Raw genomic sequence first — 22,509 nt, 5'->3', positions numbered from 1 at the left:
ATAAAAATATTAAAGCAGTGCTGAGAGAAAAATTTGTAGGCACTAAATGTACACCTTAGAAAATTTTTTAAAAAATTAAAATCATTAAGCTAAGCTCCTGTCTCATAAATCTAGAAAAAAAAGAACCAAAAAAAAAGAAAAGCCCAAAGCAAGCAGAAGGAAGGAAGCAATAAAGAGCAAAAATCAATGAAAATAAAAATGAAAACATTACAGAAACAAAGAGCTCAATTAAACGACAAGCTGATTCTTTTAAAATATCAAGAAAATTAACAAACCTAGAGAACTTCCTCAACTTTATAAAGAATATCTACAAATAACCCAACAGCTGGAGGCAGGAGAAGAGGAAGATGGCAGAATAGAAGGCTCCACCAATTGTCCCCCCAGCAAAAACACCAATTTAACCACTACATGAAAAAAAATACCTTCATAAGAACCAAAAACCAGGTAAGCACTCACAGTACCCAGTTTTAACTTCATTATCACTGAAAGAGGCACAGAAGAGGTAGGAAAAACACTCTTGAATCACCAACACCACCCTTCCCCCATACCCTGCAGCAGCGGCAAGGTGCTGAGTTTCTGTGTCCTGGGGAAAGGAAGAGCAAGCAAGTGTGAGCACTGAAGTCAGTGCTGCCTTGTTATATAGCAGAAAGAGAAACCAGACCAAACCCAGCTGACACTCGCCCATGGAGGGAGCCCTACCCAGAGGGGAATCGCTGATCCCATCTGTCTGAGCTTGATTCCCCAAAAGCCTTGCCACCACAAGGCTCAAGGTGCTCTGGGGCCTTAAATAAACTTGAAAGGCAGTCTAGGCCACAAGGTCTGCAACTCCTAGATGAGTCCTAGTGCTGAACTGGGCCAAAGACAGTGGGCCTGGGAGGCATGCAACCTACTGAGACACCAGGCAGGATGGCTAAAAAAGTGCCAGCATCATCCCTTCCCTAACCCCCAGGCTGTACAGCTCACGGCTCCAAAGAGACTCCTTCCTTCTGCTTGAGGAGAGGGGACAGAAGAGTGGGGAGGATTTTGTTTTGCCTCTTGGATACCAGCTCAGCCACAGCAGGATAAGGCACTAGTCAGAGTCATGAGGCTCCCTTTCCAGGCCCTATCTCCCACATGACATTTTTAGACATACCCTGGGCCAGAAAGGAACCCACTGCCATGAAGGGAAAGACCCCTGGCAGGATTCAGCACCTGCTAACTGAAGAGCCTTTGGGCCCTGAATAACCAGCAGCAATATCCAGGTACTATGATGAGGGTCTTGGATGAGACTCTGAGACTGGCTGGCTTGAGGTGAGACTCAGCACATTCCCAGCTATGGTAGCTACAGGGCAAGACTCTTGCTTGAGAAAAGCAGGGGCAACGTGCTCACTTCGACAGCACATATACTAAAATTGGAGAGAAGTAGAGGCGAAACTAAAGGGAACTTTGTCTTGCATCTTAGGTACCAGCTTGGCCACAAGGGAGCAGAGCACCAAGCAGGCTCTTGGAGTCCCCAATTCTAGGACTTGGCTCTTAGACAACATTTCTGGATCTTCTGTGGGCCAGAAGGGAGCCCAATGCCCTGAAATGGTGAGTCTCAGACCAGGCAGCATTTACCACAAGCTAACCAAAGAGCCCTTGGTCCTTAAGAAAACATTGGTAGTAGTCTGGAAGTACTCCCTGTAGGCCTGAGGTCATGGTGGCCACAGGGTAAGGTTAATCTGCCTTTGGAAAGGGGAGAGAAGGGTGGGAAGGACTGTGTCTTGTGGTTTGAGTACCAGCTCAGCCACGGTACAATAGAACACCAGGTAGACTTCTAAGGTTATTGACTCTGCTCCCTACCTCCCAGATGGTACTTCTAGACCAGCCCAGTGCATGGGGGAACTCATCACCCTAAAGGGAAGGACACAGGCCTGGCTGACTTTGCTACCTGCACACTGCAGGAGCCCCAGGGCTTTGAGAGAACATAGGCAGTAGCTGGGGAGTGATTACAGCTGGCTTTGGGCAAGAACCAGTGCTGTGCAGGCTTCAGGCATGACCCAGCACAGTGCTAGAGGTGATGGCCACAGGGGTGCATGTGTCACTCCACTCCCATCTCTAGGTGGCTCAGAAAAGAGAGACAGAAAGAGAAAGAGAGAGAAGGAGAGAGAGGTGAGAGATGGGGGGGGAGAGAGAGAGGGGTGGGGACAGACAGGGGGCAAGGGAGAGAGGGAGAGAGAGAGAGACAGAGAGAGAGAGAGAGACTGAGTTTGTTTGGAATACAGTAAGGGAAGAGAACAAGAGTCTCTGCCTGGTAACCCTGAGAATTCTTCCAGATCTTGTCCAAGACCATCAAGGCAGTACCTCTAAGAGTCTGCAAGAACCATAGCATAACTGGGCTTCGGGCACCCCCAAAGCATATACGGCTTAGATCACAACACCCAAGTCCTTTTAAATACCTGGAAAGCCTTCCTAAGAAGGACAGATACAAGTAAGCTCAGACTGTGAAGACTATAACAAATACCTAACTCCTTAATGTCCATGCACCAAAGAACATCTACAAGTATTAAGATAATTCAGGAAAACATGACTTCACCAAATGAACCAAATAAGGTACCAGACACCAATCCTGGAGAAACAGAGATATGTGACCTCCAGACAGAGAATTCGAAATAGCTGTTTTGAGGAAACTCAAAGAAATTCAAGATAGCACAGACAACAAATTCAGAATTCTATCAGATAAATTTAACAAAGAAATTTAAATAACTGAAAACAATCAAGCAGGAATTCTGGAGCTCAACAATGCAACTGGCATACTGAAGAATGCATCAGAGTCTTTTATTAGCAGAATTGATAAAGCAGAAGAAAGAATTTGTGAGTTTGAAAACAGGCTATTTGAAAACACACAGAGGAGACAAAAGAAAAATGAATAAAAAACAATGAAGCACATCTACAGGATCCAGAAAATAACCTCAAAAGGACAAATCTAAGAGTCATTGACCTTAAAGAGGAGGTAAAGAAAGAGGTAGGGGTAGAAAGCGATACTAATGGGGAAATTCCCAAGCCTACAGAAAGATATCAATTTATTCAAAGGGATAGTAACAGAGAAATTCCCAAGCCTACAGAAAGATATCAATATCCAAGTACAAGAAGGCTATAGAACACCAAGCAGATTTAACCCAAAGAAGACTACCTCAAGGGTTTTAATAAGGAAACTCCCAAAGGCAATAAAGAAAGGATCCCAAAAGCAGCAAGAGAAAAGAAACAACATACAATGGAGCTCCAGTATGTTTGGCAACAGAATTTTCAGTGAAAAACTTATAGGCCAGGTGAGAAAGGCATGACATATTTCAAGTGCTGAAAAGAAAAAAAAAATTACCCCAGAATAGTGTATCTAGTAAAAATACCCTTCAAACATGAAGGAGAAATAAAAACTTTTCCAGACAGACAAAAACAGGGATTTCATCAACACCAGACCTGTCACACAAGAAATGCTACAGGAGTACTTAAATCAGAAAAAAAGAGGACATTAATGAGCAATAAGAAGTCATCTGAAGGTACAAAACTCACTGGTAATAGTAAGTACACAGAAAAACACAGAATATTATTACACTGTAACAGTGGTGTGTAAACTGATCTTAAATAGAAAGACTAAATGATGAATCAATCAAAAATAATAACTACAACTTTTCAAGATACAGACAGTACAAAAAGATATAAACAGTAATAACAAAAAGTTGTAGCAGGACAAAGTTAAGGAGTAGAGCCTTTAACTAGTTTTCTTTAGGCTTGTTTATTTATGCAAACAGTGTTAAGTCATAATTAGCTTAAAATAATGGGTTGTAAGATAATATTTGCAAGCTTTGTGATAACCTCAAATTAGAAAACATACAGTGAATATACCAAAAATAAAAAGCAAAAAACTAAATCATATCACCAGCAAAAATCACCTTCACTAAAAGAAACACAGGAAGGAAATAAGGAAGACCACAAAACAACCAGAAACAAATAACCAATGGCAGGAGTAAGTCCATACCTATTAATCACTTGGACTAAATGGACTAAATTCTCCAATCAAAAGACATATAGCAGCTGAGTGGGTAAACAAGATTCAATAATCTGTGGCCTGCAAAAAACACACTTCACACTTAATGATGCACATAGGCTGAAAACAAAGGGATGGGAAAAGATACTGATATCAGTATCATTATATGTCTGATACTATGTATCAAACAAAATAGTTTTCAAAACAAAAACTGTAAGAAGAGACAAAGAAGGTCACTATATATTGAGGGGGTCAATTCAGCAAGAGGATATAACAATTCTAAATGTATATGCACCCAACACTGGAACACCCAGATATATCAAGCAAATATTAGAGCTACAGAAAGAGATAGACCCCAATACTATCATAGCTGGAAACTTTGACATCACTCAGAATTGGACGTATCTTCTAGACAGAAAAATCAACAAAGAAACATCAGACTTAATATGTACTACCAAAAAAAGGGACCTAATAGATACAGAACATTTCATCCAACAGCTACAGAATATACATTCTTTTCCACAGCACATGGATCATTCTCAAGGACAGACCATACATTAGGTCACAAAACAAGTCTTAAAACATTTTAAAAAATGAAATAATATCAAGTATCTTCTCTGACCACATTGGAATAAAACTAGAAATCAATAACAAGAAATTTTGGAAACTATATGAACATATGGAAATTGAACAATATGCTCCTGAATGACAACCGAGTCAATGAAGAAATTCAAAAGAAAATTGAAAAATGTCTTGAAACAAATGATAATGAAAACATGACATACCAAAATCTATGGGATACTGCCAAAGCAGTATTAAAAGAGGGAAGTTTGTAGCTGTAAGTGCCTACATCAAAAAACAAGGAAGACTTCAAATAAACAACATAATGATGAATCTTAAAGAACTAGAAAAGCAAGAGCATACCAAACCCAAAATTGGTAAAGGAAAAGAAATAATAAAGATCAGAGCATAAATAAATGAAACTGAAACAAAGAAAACCATACAAAGGGCCGGGCACGGTGGCTCAAGCCTGTAATCCCAGCACTTTGGGAGGCCGAGACGGGCGGATCACGAGGTCAGGAGATCGAGACCATCCTCGCTAACACGGTGAAACCCCGTCTCTACTAAAAAATACAAAAAACTAGCCAGGCGAGGTGGCGGGCGCCTGTAGTCCCAGCTACCTGGGAGGCTGAGGCAGGAGAATGGCATAAACCCGGGAGGCGGAGCTTGCAGTGAGCTGAGATCTGGCCACTGCACTCCAGCTTGGGCGACAGAGCGAGACTCAGTCTCAAAAAAAAAAAAAAAAGAAAAGAAAACCATACAAAGATCAACAAAACAAAAAGTTAGTTTTATGAAAAGATAAAATAAAATTGACAAACTTTTTCCCAGACTAAGAAAAAGACAAAGAAGACCCAAATAAATAAAATCAGAGATGAAAAAAGGGATATTACAACTGATGCCCAAGAAATTCAAAGGATCAACAGTGGCTACTATGAGCAACTATATGCCAATAAATTGGAAAATCTACAAGAAATGGACAAATTTCTAGACACAAACAACCTATCAAGACTGAACCACAAAAGAAATCCAAAACCTGAATAGATCAGTAAAACAAGTAACAGATCAAAGCCATAATAAACAGTCTCTAAGTAAAGAAAAGCCCAGGACCCAATGGTTTTGCTCTGAATGCTACCAAACATATAAAAAAGAACGAATACCAACCCCACTCAAATTATTCTGAAAAACAGAGAAAGAAGGGATACTTTCAAATTCATTCTATGAGGCCAGTATTACCTTGATACCAAAACCAAACAAAGACACATCAAAAAAAGAACACAGGTTGATAACTCTGATGAATACTGATGCAAAAATCCTAAACAAAACACTACCAAAGCAAATTCAACAATATGGTTAAAAAGATTAAAAGATCATTTATCATAACAGGGATAGAGGGTTCAACATATACAAATCAATCAGTGTGATACATTTCATCAACAGAATGAAGGACAAAAACTATATGATCATATCAATTGATGCTAAAAAAGCATGATAAAATTCAACACCCCTTCATGATGAAAACTCTAAAAAAATCTGGGTGTAGAAGGAACATACCTCAACATAATAAAAGCCATACACCACAGACCCACAGCTAGTATGCTGAATGGGGAACAACTGAAAGCCTTTCCTCTAAAATCTAGAACACAAGGATGCTCACTTTCACCACTGTTGTTCAACATAGTGCTGAAAGTGCCAGCTCAGGCAGTCAGACAAAAGAAAGATATATAAAAGGCATCCAAATTGGAAAGGAAGAAGTCAAATTATCCTTGTTGGCAGACGGCATGATCTTACATTTGGAAACACCTGAAGACTCCACCAAAAACCATTAGAACTGATAAATTCAGTAAAGTTGCAGGATATCAATCGACATACAAATATCAGTAGCATTTCTATAGGCCAACAGCAAAAAATCTAAAAAAGAAATTTTGAAAAAGTAATCTCGGCTGGGTGCAGTGGCTCACGCCTGTAATCCCAGCACTCTGGGAGGCTGAGGTGGGCGGATCACGACGTCAGGAGATCAAGACCATCCTGGCTAACACAATGAAACCCTGTCTCTACTAAAAAGAAAAAGAAAAAGAAAAATTAGCCGGGCATGGTGGCACATGCCTGTAGTCCCAGCTACTCCGGAAGCTGAGGCAGGAGAATCACTTGAACCCGGGAGGTGGAGGTGCAATAAGCTGAGATCACGCCACTGCACTCCAGCCTGGGTGACAGAGACTCCGCCTCAAAAAAAAAAAAAAGTAATCTCATTTACAATAGCCACACATAAAATTAAGAACCTAGGAATTCACCAAAGAAGTGAAAGATCTCTATAATGAAAACTGTAAAACACTGAAGAAAGAAATTGAAGAGGACAAAAAAATGGAAAGATATTCCATGTTCATGGATTGGAGGAACTGATATTGTTAAAATGTCCATACTACCCAAAGCAATCTACAGATTCAATGCAATCCCTATAAAACACCACTGATACTCTTTATAGAAATTTTTAAAAGATCTAAAATTTATATGGAACCACAAAAGACCCAGAATAGCCACAGCTATCCTAAGCAAAAAGAACAAAACTGGAAGAATCATATTATCTGACTTCAAATTATACTACAGAGTTACAGTAATCAAAACAGCATGGTACTGGCACAAAAACACACACAGAGACCAACGGTACAGCAAAGAGAATTCAGATACAAATCCACACACCTACAGTGAACTCATTTTTGACAAAGGTGCCAAGAACATACAATGGAGAAAAGGCAGTCTCTTCAACAAATGGTGCCAGGAAAACTGGATATCCATATGTAGAAAAAAATAACCAGATCCCTATCACTAACCACATACAAAAATCAAATCAAAATGGACTAAAGATTTAAATCTAAGACCTCAAACTGTGAAACTACTACAAGATAACATTGGGGAAACTTTCCAGGATACTGGTCTTGACAAACATTTCCTGAGTAATACACAACAAGGACAGGAAACCAAAGCAAAAATGCACAAATGGGATCACATCAACTTAAAAAGTATAGGATGCAATCAACAAAGTGAAGAGACAACCCACAGAATGAGAGAAAATATCTTCAAACTACTCATCTGAAAAGGGATTAATAACCAGAATATATAAGAAGCTCAAACAACCCTATAGGAAAAAATCTTAATAATCTAATCAAAAAATGGGCAAAATATTTGAACAGATATTTCTTAAAAGAAGACATACAAATGGCAAACAGACATGTGAAAAGATGCTCAATATCAGAGATCATCAGAGAAATGCAAATCAAAACTACAGTGGGATATCATCTCACCCCAGTTAAAATGGCTTATATCCAAGACAGGCAATAACAAATGTTGGCATAGATGTGGAGAAAAGAAAACCCTCATATGCTATTGGTGGGAATGTAAATTAGTACAATCATGATAGAGAACAGTTTGGAGGTTGCTCACAAAACTAAAATAGACCTACCATACAATCCAGCAATTCCACTGCTGGGCACATACCCAAAAGAATGAAAATTAGTATATTGAAGAGGTATCTGCACTCCCATGTTTGCTGCAGCTCCGTTCAAAATAGCCAAGATTTGGAAGCAACCTAAGTATCCATCAACAGATGAATAGGTAAAGAAAAAAAAATGTGGTACTTATTTATATACAACAGACTACTAATTGGCCATAAAAAAGAATGAGATTCTGTCATTTTGCAGCAACAAGGATGAAACTGGAGGTCATTATTTTAAGTGAAATAAGCCAGGCACAGAAATACAAATATTGCATGTCCTCACTTATTTGTGGGAGCTAAAAATCAAAACAAGTGGACCCATGGAGATAGGGAGTAGAAGGATGATTACCAGAGGCTGGGAGGGGTAGTAAGGGATTGGTGGGAGGCAGGGACAGTTAATGGGTACAAAAAAATAGTTAGAATTAATAAGACCTAGTGTTTGATAGCACAACAGGATGACTATAGTCAATAATTTAATTGCTCATTTTTAAATAACTAGAAGAGTATAATTATATCGTTTGTAACACAAAGGATAAATGTATGAGGTGGTAGATACCCCATTTTCCATTATTTGACTAAGAATTGCATGCCTATATCAAAACATCTCATGTACCCCACAAATATATACATCTACTATGTACCCACAAAAATTTTTTAAAAATTTTTTAAACCTGCAACTAACATTACATGTAATGATCAAAGACTGAATGTTTTTCCTCCAAAAATGGGAAGAAGGCAAGGACATCCAATCTCACTTCTTATTCAACATGGTGTTGGAAGTTTTAGTTACCACAACAAAATAAGAAAAACAAAAACCACACAGATTAGAAAGGAAGAGATAAAATTGTTCCCATTTATAATGAGACGATTATCTACATGGAAAAGTCCCAGAAATCTACCAAAAACACTCCTACACCTAATACATGCATTCAGCAATGTTACAGGATACAAGATAAACACACAAAATTCAATTGCATTTGTATATTCAATCGTATTTGTATATTCAACTGTATTTGTATATCCCGGCAGTGACTACATGGACACCAACATTAAAAAGACAGTACCATTTACAATCAGTAGAATAAATGAAATACTTACGTATAAACCTAACAAAACATTCACAGGACATGCATGCTGAAGACCACAGGAGAGGGAGATTGGGGATACTATTGAAAGTTGTTTACTATATATATATTTAGAGATGGGGTCTCACTATGTTGCCCAGGCTGGTCTTAAACTCATGGGGTCAAGCAATCTTCTCATCTCAGCTTCCCAAAGTGCTGGGATTACAGGTGTGAGTCACCGTGCCTGGCTACATTATATTTTGAGCACTATATTATTATTTGAAGGTAGACTATGAGAGGTTAAAGATGCATATTATAAAACCTTGAGGTACCAGCAAAAACAAAACACTGAGTATAACAGAGAACAAATAGAACCATAAGAAAATACAAAATCCCCCAAATCATGGGGAATGCCATCAATGGCAAAAAACGAAAAACCAGCAAAAATTCCCATTTTCAAAAAGGAAAAGAGCATACTTCTGCAGGGCAGACTGAGGAGCTTAATGTCTATCTAGTACAATGTTTTGGTCACCAAGGGATGTCAAGGTGTGTACATTATACCTATCATATATTAAAACAAATCACCTCATGTAACTTTGACTTTCTTCCTTGACTGCAGAAGGTAGAAAGAGTGTATTTTATTTCAGAAAGTATATGACAGGCTGTCTCACAGAAATCCTTGAAACAAGCTGGAAAACATTCCAAAAAAGGAAAATGGAGAAAGATTTCAAATGTATACTGCTAGGTTCTTTCTTCAGACCTGCCTATTTATCATATTAATAACTGACTCAAATGATGTAGATATAACACTCTTCAAATAGGCTGGTGAAATAGTCATAAAGCAGTAACAAATATATTAAATAACATAATCCAGATTCAAAAAGATACTGAGAGATTGGACTGTTTAGCTGCGCTCAGCAAGATGAAATGTAATAGGAAAAAATAGGTCTACATTTGGACCCCAAATCCAAATGCACAAATACAGAATGGAGAAGACAAGGCTTAGCAGAGGGCAGGGACAGGGAAAGACTTTGGGATATTGAGAGTCAGCTCATGATGAATCAATTACATACAAAGAATGTGGAGTGCCTGTCAAAACATAAATGTATCTAATGACAGAGGTCACAATATTGCTATGTTTTAGTCATCCTACAAGGCTCAGAGTACAGACAAACGGAAACCTGCTCAGAAGAGTAACCAGGGTCAAATGTAAAACAGTTAAAGAAACTTGATAGGCACAGGCAGAGCAGGTTTGGCCTGAGGTAGTAAGGTTCACGGGTTACAAGAAAGCTGTCTTTAAATATCTTGAGGTGTTCTCATATGCAAGAAATATTAGATTTACTATAAGTAGAACTAGCACTAACAAGTAGAATTTACACAAAATAAATAGCATTTTAATATGATTGTTTGAGCTATTCTAGGACAGAATGAGCTGCATTTAGAGTTGACTCTCCCTCATCGGTGGCCAGATGACAAATTGGCAGGAATGAAGCAGAGGGGAATAAAGCATCAGATGGCTGGTGAGACCAGGTGACCTTTAAAGTATCTTCCAATTCTAGTTCTATGATTCTATTTTTCTAGACTTTCTCTATGCCAAACCTTAAGCTCCAATCCAAATGGCTTTCTCACTGTTTCTGGAACAAGCTTCACATATGTACTTTCCTGTATCTACACTTACTTTCAGGCAATTTTCTCACCCAGGCAAAGACAAAGAATTTATCTTTCTAAATCTTATCCACCCATCAAGAATGAACCCAAATACTGTCCTTTAATAAAGACTTCCATGCCTACTTTAATCTGATCTCTCTCTCCTCTGAATAATGAAACACTTCTAGGGCCATCCTTTTGGCAATTAATTACGTACCACCCTTAGACTTCTTGTCTTATGTCTTAAACTGCTACTTAACTTTTTATTAACAAGCTTTGTCTTCAACTAAATTAAAAGCTCCTTAAAGGTAGATCTGAAACGTATATTCTGTATTCCCTTTACATCTAGGAGAACACAGTAGATGCTCAAAAATAGTCACTGGTTTTCAAAATGTTTCCAGTACTGGAAACATTTTTATTAGAATAGTTGTTTTTCTAGGTAAATGGAAAATCTGTTCAACTCTAGATATTATCATATATGACTTCTAGCTCAGATACAGAACTATCAGAATGAGATGCTGCCACCCACTGATAACAAATTCTAACCAGAGAATTTTTTTAAATGGTCAATCAAGCTTGAAAAAGTTCCAGTTTTCCAACCTAAACATACAGCTTGATAAAGATGTCTTAAAACCTTTTTTGAGCAAAGTAAGATTAAAAGAACCAAACTAGAGAGTAAAATATGTTACAAACAAATAATATTTTAGAAAAAAATCCTTTTTATTTCTTTTTATGTAAAATGTGTGTGGTATATACACTAAAATTTTGATTCAGATACCTTGGAACACAACTTAGGAAAAAATAAATGTGTCATATATATATCATATGCAGCCCAGAACATATGCTTACTCCCTAAACAGCAACAAATATAGGTCCTAGACAAGTAAAAAGAGAATTCTTTATCACCTTAGATAAATTAATAAAGATTATTAAATACTTACTGAAGATTCTGGGTCTGACAATTCATCCAATAATTTCCTTGCATCCACTACAGCTTGATAGAGTCTCAGATTTTTGCCATCAGAAGCAACAAAGCAAGCACTTGCAGAATTGCAATATGTGCCTGAGAAAGGAAAACAAGGACTCTGGGTTCTAAACATGTAGTTTATTTTTCTTATTGGCTAAAGGATAAGAAACAAGTATTCATATTTTTCTTTTGAAGCTTAACCATGGTCTAGAATCATAATTAAACAGGTACAATAAGTAGACACAAAATTATTAACAAAAAAATTTAATTTAAAAATGGATTATGAGGTTAAAAACTTATAAAAAAAGTTCTAAAAATAAGTCTCATGCCTGTATTCTGAATATTAAAAATCACCTTAATAATAAAACCGAATACTTACTAAAATTCATCTTAATAACAATATAAACCATTTTGTATATAACAAATAATAGTTTAAAAGCTTTTGTTAATTTCACAATTACAATGAACACTTACCTAGACAGTAACTGGGAATGAGAGTTGGAAGCCAAGCCACATTAGAAAACGCTGAGGTATGTAAAGAGTTAATTCGAGCCAATTCTGATACTCCTCCAGTGTATGACAAAGGTCCTATTGGGTCTACACGCCACAGAATAAGTTCACTGTAGATCGCATTTGGGTCATGAAATGTACGAGTTGCTGCATTTCTAAGAGGTTGTTTTGAGGAACCTTTCATATGTTTTACAGGGTCCATTAATCTACTTAATTTATTGTCTGAGTCCCACTGATAATCTGATTCAGGAGTCAACAGAGCATTATGATGAGAGGATGTCAATAACAATGGTAAAACTGAATGACATGCCAGGTCATTGAGGTGAAATCGATGACCGCAATATCTAAATTTGTGAGATACAGTTAGAACAGTGGTAAAGGCAGACTTATCAGCAAAAGTGACTGCCCACTGATTTAAAGAACCATCTATGTGTTTAGAGATCATCATCACTGTGGGAGCTAAGATGTTCATATTTGTACTGTGTGATCTAGAGTGTGGCTGTGATCCGTGAGGACTGCCTACAGACATCCCCTCCTGGTGTAACAAGGTGTGGTCAGAATCTTTTGTCGCATTTATACAGGCATACATCATGATATTTTTACTAAGAGAGCTTGCATCACCAGAGGGAAATGCAACAGGAATCCGAGAAGAAAAAGAAACCTGAAAAACATAATTATATGATTCAGTACAAATAGTTTACCTCCTCTCAAAAAAAGACTTCTCAAAATACCAAATCTCAGCTTCTTATCAAAAAATGTCATTTTCAACCTCTTTATGGTTCAATCCCTTTCTTCTATTTACATAATATCATATCTCTATCCGTGGCCTAAGAGAAGGCTGAAGAAAAAAAGTTCAGGTGCTTTGCTTGTACAACAAAATGACCACCAGCCACATATCTAAATAGCAATAAAGTTGAGAGAGATGACAAGTAAAGGCAGCTTCGTTTAGCTCAACAAATTGAGCACAAGGAAGAGCTCATCCTGATTCATATTTTCAGGGTAGTTTCTTAATCTTATTCAAAGTATTATTAATTCTCCCAAAATCAACACATATTTAAATATTCAGTATTGCATTTCAAGGCCAAATTCATTATCTTCCAACTAATCAAGTTTGCTAAGCTTATGGTCACTGATCCCTTCTGAAAGCAAGAAGTATTCTTTACTCAGATGCTTATCAAAACCAAAATTTTCAGTAATTCTACAAACATGCTAACTGTACAAAGCATTTATTTCTTTTTATTGTTTTAAGAAACATAATAACTATTTCATCAATAAAATATACCTGGACTTGTCTAAATATTCCAGGATTATATTCATCCAAATACTTTACATGCCACACTAGAAAGGTACCATCTACAGGGTGTATTGTAAAAAGCATATCAGGATTCTTATTCCATTCAGTTAGCAGCGTTTCAATCTTCCGATCAAGCAGAACCGTAGGCAGTGGCATTGGTACACGAAGTCGTGAATAAGTTCTAGGACTTCCTTCTCTTTCTCCATCTTCATGTTCTGATGATCCTGTACCTGCCTCAGATTCTCTATCCAGGGATAAATCTGAACCAGAAAATATATTTATCAATACATGCATTAAGTAATTCATTTACATACTAGACTACAAATAAATGGCATACTATCTTTAAAAATTATAAATCTCTTTTCCAATTTACAGTCAGGAAAAAAAAAGGAAACTTTTGTCTGAATTGAAAGTTACTACAGTTACTACTTTTAGATAAATTAAAACTCCATTTACCCTATCATTATTACTACCATTAGCAAAACCTGTTCCCCAGAAAAGGCTATGGCTTCCAAAGACTCAAAGAAATACGTTATAACAAAACATATAGTTAGATGATGTTTGCAGGACCTAGCAGAGTGCCTGATCCAAGGCAGATGGTCAGTAAATACTTGTGTAACAAATAGAAAAGTAAAAAGGAGGAAGAGCGGGAAGGAAGAATTCAAAACTAAAAGTGGTACCACAGAAGGCTGTTAACTTTGGAGTAAGAAAAACCTGAACACAGGATACTAACCATGGTCTAATTTCATATGTAAACCCCGTTCTCTATCCTCCTGTGAATGTTCCTCATCTTCTCTCTCTGCATCATCACTTTCATGATCTACCTGCTTATCAGAAAGTTTTCGTAACTGATGCATAAATATTTCTGTAGATGACGTAAAATGAAATTCCTTGTTGTTTAACCAATGAACTACAAAGCCCCCATTTCCATCATCAACATTAAATGCAGTGCCAACCAAGACATTTGGAATATCTGTGGAAATAAAAAAGATTTCAATATAAATTTTTTTATTTCTTTAAAAACAGGACAACTGCTTACAATGAATAATCTATACAAAGAAAAGGTGCTAAACAAGTCAACAGAATTTTAGCAGCATTTGTAAAAACGTTAACTGAATTTAATGGTAAATGTAAATCTTAAGAATGATAGACTTATATGAAATTAAACTATTAACTTAAAAACAAAATACACAAATGTATCAACCTTCAGTGAATTCTAGTTTGGGGACAGGAGATGAAAAATTAAAGCAGAAAAGCAGCCATAAAAGAGATAACTGGGGAAGTTTAAATATGAACTGGTTATTAGATATTATGGAATTACTTATCATTTTCTTAGGAATGATAATATTATGATTATGTGAGAGAATTTTAGGAGATACTTGCTAATGTAAGGGTGATACACCATGATAGGTGTAACTTATTTTGAAAAGACTAAGAAAACATTTCGACTGTGTGCTCATGCCTGTAATCCTAGCACTCTGGGAGGGAGAGGCGGGTGGACTGCCTCAGCTCAGGAGTTTGAGACCAGCGTGGGCAACACAGTGAAGCTCTATCTCTACTAAATACAAAATACAAAAAATTAGCCCAGCATGGAGGGGTGCGCCTGTAGTCCCAGCTACTTGGGAGGCTGAAGCAGGAGAATTGCTTGAACCCGGGAGGCAGAGGTTGCAATGAGTCGAGATCACTCCACTGTACTGCAGCCTGGGTGACAGAGCAACACTCCGTTTCCAAAAAAAAAAAAAAAAAAAGAAAAGAAAAGAAAGGAAGAAAAAGAAAAGAAAACATTTCACACACATACACACAGAGACATTTGCCACACATAAAGCAACCGTGGCAAAACGTTAACAACTTAAACCCAGAATTTCATATCCAGCCAAACTAAGTTTCATAAGTGAAGGAGAAATAAAATTCTTTACAGATAAGCAAATGCTTAGAGATTTTTGTCACCACCAGGCCTGCCTTACAAGAGACCCTGAAGGAAGCCCTAAACATGGAAAGGAACAACCGGTACCAGCCACTGCAAAAACATGCCAAAATGTAAAGACCATCGAGCCTAGGAAGAAACTGCATCAACTAATGAGCAAAATAACCAGTTAATATCATAATGGCAGGATCAAGATCACACATAACAATATTAACCTTAAATGTAAATGGACTAAATGCTCCAATTAAAAGACACAGACTGGCAAACTGGATAAAGAGTCAAGACCCATCAGTCTGCTGTCTTCAGGAGACCCATCTCACATGCAGAGACATACATAGGCTCAAAATAAAAGGATGGAGGAAGATCTACCAAGCAAATGGAGAACAAAAAAAAGCAGGGGTTGCAATCCTAGTCTCTGATAAAACAGACTTTAAACCATCAAAGATCAAAAGAGACAAAGAAGGCCATTACATAATGGTAAAGGGATCAATCCAACAGGAAGAGCTAACTATCCTAAATATATATGCACCTAATACAGGAGCACCCAGATTCATAAAGCAAGTCCTTAGAGACTTACAAAGAGACTTAGACTCCCATACAATAATAATGGGAGACTTCAACACTCTACTGTCAACATTAGACAGATCAACGAGACAGAAAGTTAACAAGGATATCCAGGAATTGAACTCATCTCTGCACCAAGCGGACCTAATAGACATCTATAGAACTCTCCACCCCAAGTCAACAGAATATACATTCTTCTCAGCACCACATCACACTTATTCCAAAATTGACCACATAATTGGAAGTAAAGCACTCCTCAGCAAATGTACAAGAACAGAAATTATAACAAACTGTCTCTCTGACCACAGTGCAATCAAACTAGAACTCAGGACTAAGAAATTCAATCAAAACCGCTCAACTACATGGAAACTGAACAACCTGCTCCTGAATGACTACTGGGTACATAACGAAATGAAAGCAGAAATAAAGATGTTCTTTGAATCCAATGAGAACAAAGATACAACATACCAGAATCTCTGGGACACATTTAAAGCAGTATGTAGAGGGAAATTTATAGCACTAAGTGCCCACAAGAGAAAGCAGGAAAGATCTAAAATTGACACTCTAACATCACAATTAAAAGAACTAGAGAGGCAAGAGCAAACACATTCAAAAGCTAGCAGAAGGCAAGAAATAACTAAGATCAGAGCAGAACTGAAGGAGATAGAGACACAAAAAACCCTCCAAGAAATCAATGAATCCAGGAGTTGGTTTTTTGAAAAGATCAACAAAATTGACAGACCGCTAGCAAGATTAATAAAGAAGAAAAGAGAGAGGAATCAAATAGACGCAATAAAAAATGATAAAGGGGATATCACCACCGACCCCACAGAAATACAAACTACCATCAGAGAATACTATAAACACCTCTACGCAAATCAACTAGAAAATCTAGAAGAAATGGATAATTTCCTGGACGCGTACACTCTTCCAAGACTAAACCAGGAAGAAGTTGAATCCCTGAATAGACCAATAGCAGCCTCTGAAATTGAGGCAACAATTAATAGCCTGCCCACCAAAAAAAGCCCAGGACCAGATGGATTCACAGCTGAATTCTACCAGAGGTACAAGGAGGAGCTGGTACCATTCCTTCTGAAACTATTCCAATCAATAGAAAAAGAGGGAATCCTCCCTAACTCATTTTATGAGGCCAGCATCATCCTGATACCAAAGCCTGGCAGAGACACAACAAAAAAAGAGAATTTTAGACCAATCTCCCTGATGAACATCGATGCAAAAATCCTCAATAAAATACTGGCAAACCGGATTCAGCAGCACATCAAAAAGCTTATCCACCATGATCAAGTGGGCTTCATCCCTGGGATGCAAGGCTGGTTCAACATTCGCAAATCAATCAACGTAATCCAGCATATCAACAGAACCAAAGATAAGAACCACATGATTATCTCAATAGATGCAGAAAAGGCTTTTGACAAAATTCAACAGCCCTTCATGCTAAAAACGCTCAACAAATTCGGTATTGATGGAACGTACCTCAAAATAATAAGAGCTATTTATGACAAACCCACAGCTAATATCATACTGAATGGGCAAAAACTGGAAAAGTTCCCTTTGAAAACTGGCACAAGACAGGGATGCCCTCTCTCACCACTCCTATTCAACATAGTGTTGGAAGTTCTGGCTAGGGCAATCAGGCAAGAGAAAGAAATCAAGGGTATTCAGTTAGGAAAAGAGGAAGTCAAATTGTCCCTGTTTGCAGATGACATGATTGTGTATTTAGAAAACCCCATCGTCTCAGCCCAAAATCTTCTTAAGCTGATAAGCAACTTCAGCAAAGTCTCAGGATACAAAATTAATGTGCAAAAATCACAAGCATTCTTATACACCAGTAACAGACAAGCAGACAGCCAAATCAGGGATGAACTTCCATTCACAATTGCTTCAAAGAGAATAAAATACCTAGGAATCCAACTTACAAGGGATGTAAAGGACCTCTTCAAGGAGAACTACAAACCACTGCTTAGTGAAATCAAAGAGGACACAAACAAATGGAAGAACATACCATGCTCATGGATAGGCAGAATCAATATTGTGAAAATGGCCATACTGCCCAAGGTAATTTATAGATTCAATGCCATCCCCATCAAGCTACCAATGAGTTTCTTCACCGAATTGGAAAAAACTGCTTTAAAGTTCATATGGAACCAAAAAAGAGCCCGTATTGCCAAGACAATCCTAAGTCAAAAGGACAAAGCCGGAGGCGTCATGCTACCTGACTTCAAACTATACTACAAGGCTACAGTAACCAAAACAGCATGGTACTGGTACCAAAACAGAGATATAGACCAATGGAACAGAACGGAGCCTTCAGAAATAATGCCACACATCTACAACCATCTGATATTTGACAAACCTGAGAAAAACAAGAAATGGGGAAAGGATTCCCTATTTAATAAATGGTGCTGGGAAAATTGGCTAGCCATAAGTAGAAAGCTGAAACTGGATCCTTTCCTTACTCCTTATACGAAGATTAATTCAAGATGGATTAGAGACTTAAATGTTAGACCTAATACCATAAAAACCCTAGAAGAAAATCTAGGTAGTACCATTCAGGACATAGGCACGGGCAAGGACTTCATGTCTAAAACACCAAAAGCAACGGCAGCAAAAGCCAAAATTGACAAATGGGATCTCATTAAACTAAAGAGCTTCTGCACAGCAAAAGAAACTACCATCAGAGTGAACAGGCAACCTACAGAATGGGAGAAAATTTTTGCAATCTACTCATCTGACAAAGGGCTCATTTCCAGAATCTACAAAGAACTCAAACAAATATACAAGAAAAAAACAAACAACCCCATCCAAAAGTGGGGAAAGGATATGAACAGACATTTCTCAAAAGAAGACATTCATACAGCCAACAGACACATGAAAAAATGCTCATCATCACTGGCCATCAGAGAAATGCAAATCAAAACCACAATGAGATACCATCTCACACCAGTTAGAATGGCAATCATTAAAAAATCAGGAAACAACAGGTGTTGGAGAGGATGTGGAGAAATAGGAACACTTTTACACTGTTGGTGGGATTGTAAACTAGTTCAACCATTATGGAAAACAGTATGGCGATTCCTCAAGGATCTAGAACTAGATGTACCATATGACCCAGCCATCCCACTACTGGGTATATACCCAAAGGATTATAAATTATGCTACTACAAAGACACATGCACACGTATGTTTATTGCGGCACTATTCACAATAGCAAAGACTTGGAATCAACCCAAATGTCCATCAGTGACAGACTGGATTAAGAAAATGTGGCACATATACACCATGGAATACTATGCAGCCATAAAAAAGGATGAGTTTGCGTCCTTTGTAGAGACATGGATGCAGCTGGAAACCATCATTCTTAGCAAATTATCACAAGAAGAGAAAACCAAACACCGCATGTTCTCACTCATAGGTGGGAACTGAACAATGAGCTCACTTGGACTCGGGAAGGGGAACATCACACACTGGGGCCTATCATGGGGAGGGGGGAGGGGGGAGGGATTGCATTGGGGAGTTATACCTGATATAAATGATGAATTGATGGGTGCTGACGAGTTGATGGGTGCAGCACACCAACATGGCACATGTATACATATGTAACCTGCACGTTATGCACATGTACCCTAGAACTTAAAGTATAATAAAAAAAAAAAAAAAAAAAACAACTGTTGAATCAAAGTGAAGAATATAGAAGTATTCACTGTACTATTCTTCCAACCTTTCTCAGTGTTTGGAACTTTACTAAAAACCTGTCGGGAAATAACATGAAGAAAAAACACAAGAAGGCAGGCAAAATTCTAAGTAAGAGAGAATTTCTCCATTTGAGGTAACTGAAATTTATGAAGTTGATGAGTTCATGTAAGACAGTATAAATTGGCCAGGGTGGTGGCTTATGTCTGTAATCCCAGCATTTTTGGAGGCCAAGGCGGGAGGATCGCTTGAACTTAGGAGTTTGGGACCAGCCTGGGAAACAGAGAGACAGTGTCTCTACAAAAAATACAAAAATGAGCCAGGAGTGGTGGCACACACCTGTGGTCCCAGCTACTCAGGAGGCTGAAGTGGTAGGATTGCTTGAGCCCAAGAGGTCAAGGCTGCACTCTAGCCCGGGTAACAGAGTGAGACCCTGTCCCCCTCCGCCCAAAACATGGTGTAAATCAAAAACTTCATCTCCTTAATTTCAATCCATATTATAAATAATTCATTCAACAGACGGAAAAATTGTCCTTTGCAAAAAGAAGTGAAAATCTAAAGATAAAATGCATGGACAATAAATATGAATGCTAAATAATGCTTTAAATTGTTCTTTCTTTCCAGTTCCTGGATGACCATTCTGGTTTTGTGATAAAAATGAAATAAATCATATAAAATAGGATTTGTGAATTAGCAATCCTATAAAACACTACATCACCTATGTGACTATGTAGTAATCTTGCTCAAAGTGTTAAACCTAACTCTTATGAACAAATATTCAGACTGTGAGACATTTTGAAAGAAAACTGAGAGACAACTTTTTGAGACTGACAGATTTTTTTTTTGACAGTTGAGAGAGGGACTGTTCTAGATTGGAGGAATTGAAAGAAAATAATCTGCATTTAAGACAGGAATCTATATTTGCATATGAACTATATATTACATGATATTATTTTATCCGTGTTCCTCACATGCAATAACAGTATTACAGTTATGGAAGCAAATTCCCTTTTTGCTAAAAGATATATTCTTAAATATTTAGGAGGTGAAGGGTAATGTGATCAACAACTTTACTTTCAAATGGTTCTGCCAAAAATAAGGGAGGAGGCAGCAAAGACATATCTATACAGGCAGAGAGGGGAGAACAAAAGAATAAATGACAAGATGTTAATATGTGGTAAATCTGGGTAAGTGGTATATGGATATTTGCTGTACTATTTTTTCAACTTTCTTGTAGTTTCAGAAAATTTTTTGAAAAAAAGGTGAACAGGACAAGTCCTAACAATATAAAATTATTTGCATTTAGTAATCTATTTGGTCAACTTAAATGTTATATTTACATGTAGTAACCAAAAATGCATGATGTTAAACATTTTTAAGAAAATTGTTTTTAAAATAATATGTAGGTAAGTTAGGATGAGCATGAATAAAATTAGTGACGGTTAGTAAAGAAGCTGGGGCAGACCAGGGCCCAGTGGCTGCAAGAACATATCCAGTCCTTAGGCTCAAATGATGTGACAGAATGCTCATCCTCTGTGATCCTATTCTATCTAATTAGGATAGTGCACACAGTTAAAAAGCCAAAGTTTCTAAAATGTATTGAATTTACTGCAGGCTATCACGAGTTGCATTTTGTTTTGAAGTTAAATTTGTATCACAGTAATTCAAGAAAAGGTCCTTTTAAAAAGGTTAAAAATTCATAAAAATCTAAAACTATAAACATTTTGAAAACAAGTTAATGTATAAAGACATTCTTAGAATACAATTAAGATATTAGATCAGAACGGATAATATAAACAAAATAACATTTAATCAGATGGCAAAGCACTGTCCAATAGAAATATAATGCAGACCAAAAATGCAAGACATGTTAAGCAAATTTTAGTATTTCAGTAGCCATGTTTCAGAAGGTAAAATGAAACAGGTAATATTTTAATGATATACTTTATTTGACTCAACATATACAAAAGAGTATTTCAACAAGTAATCAATATGAAATAAAATTATTAATGAAATAGTTTTCATTATTTTTTATACTAAGTCTTGGAACTCCAGTGTGTATTTTACAGCATATCTCAGTTTGGACCAGCCACATTTCAAGTCCTCAAACAGCTAATACGGGGCTAGTGGCTACTCTATAAAACAGCACATATCTAGAGTCACCACTGAAGATCACCCTTTTAGAATTCTATTTACTAAATACTGTATTTACATACAGAAACATTTAAAACTAAAAGCCCCTTCACTCTGAAGCAACAGACCTCCAGTTCAATAACATACAACGATAATTTTATATAAAACTTTATATAGTTCTGAGCAATGTAATATAAAATTTATAGCCTTTCTCATACATTTCCATGTAGAAGGAAAACATATTGCCTTTAAAATAGAAGCTCACAAATATGTGTGCCAACAAAGAACCTGCCTCGAAATACTTCTCAGTCACATAGGGGAAAAAGGGAAAAGAAAATATTCAAGTTAGAAGGAAAAGTTATACTAAGGACAAGAAAACAACTTCCTTAGTATAGGACAAGAAAGTCTACAAGGGTAGAAAACAAGATATGCTGAGATATAAGAAAAGCTTTGTAAAAAATGTATTTAGAGGAGGTTATAAAGAAGAGTTGGGAAGATTTAAACTGTGAAGTGAGGGAAATTATACTAATTTACCAGGCTGCCACCACTTGTGACATCAGGTTCAGTTAAAGCTCTAATTTACTGGGAAACCTTGTTATAGACTAGACAAAGATGCTCAGAAATAGTTACTGAAGTTAATACCC

General features: G+C 37.2%; 1 protein-coding gene across 2 annotated transcripts in view; it reads right to left on the bottom strand.

Annotated features, from left to right (window-relative positions):
- DMXL2 (Dmx like 2) overlaps positions 1-22,509 on the bottom strand; it is a 179,364-nt gene that overhangs the window by 83,274 nt on the left and 73,581 nt on the right. For both annotated transcript variants that reach the window (XR_002734719.2, XM_023227160.2), the window contains exons 10-13: positions 14,267-14,506; positions 13,522-13,793; positions 12,204-12,900; positions 11,704-11,825 (exon numbers count right to left, since the gene is read on the bottom strand). Coding sequence is in view for 1 of the 2 variants with exons in the window: in XM_023227160.2 (XP_023082928.2) it covers positions 11,704-11,825; positions 12,204-12,900; positions 13,522-13,793; positions 14,267-14,506 (1,331 nt within the window). In the remaining variant the exon portion in view is untranslated. The remainder of the gene's footprint in view (positions 1-11,703; positions 11,826-12,203; positions 12,901-13,521; positions 13,794-14,266; positions 14,507-22,509) is intronic.

This window comes from Piliocolobus tephrosceles, chromosome 6 (assembly GCF_002776525.5).
Source record: "Piliocolobus tephrosceles isolate RC106 chromosome 6, ASM277652v3, whole genome shotgun sequence".
NCBI classification, from domain to species: domain Eukaryota; kingdom Metazoa; phylum Chordata; class Mammalia; order Primates; family Cercopithecidae; genus Piliocolobus; species Piliocolobus tephrosceles.
This window is presented reverse-complemented; position numbering and strand designations above follow the sequence as displayed.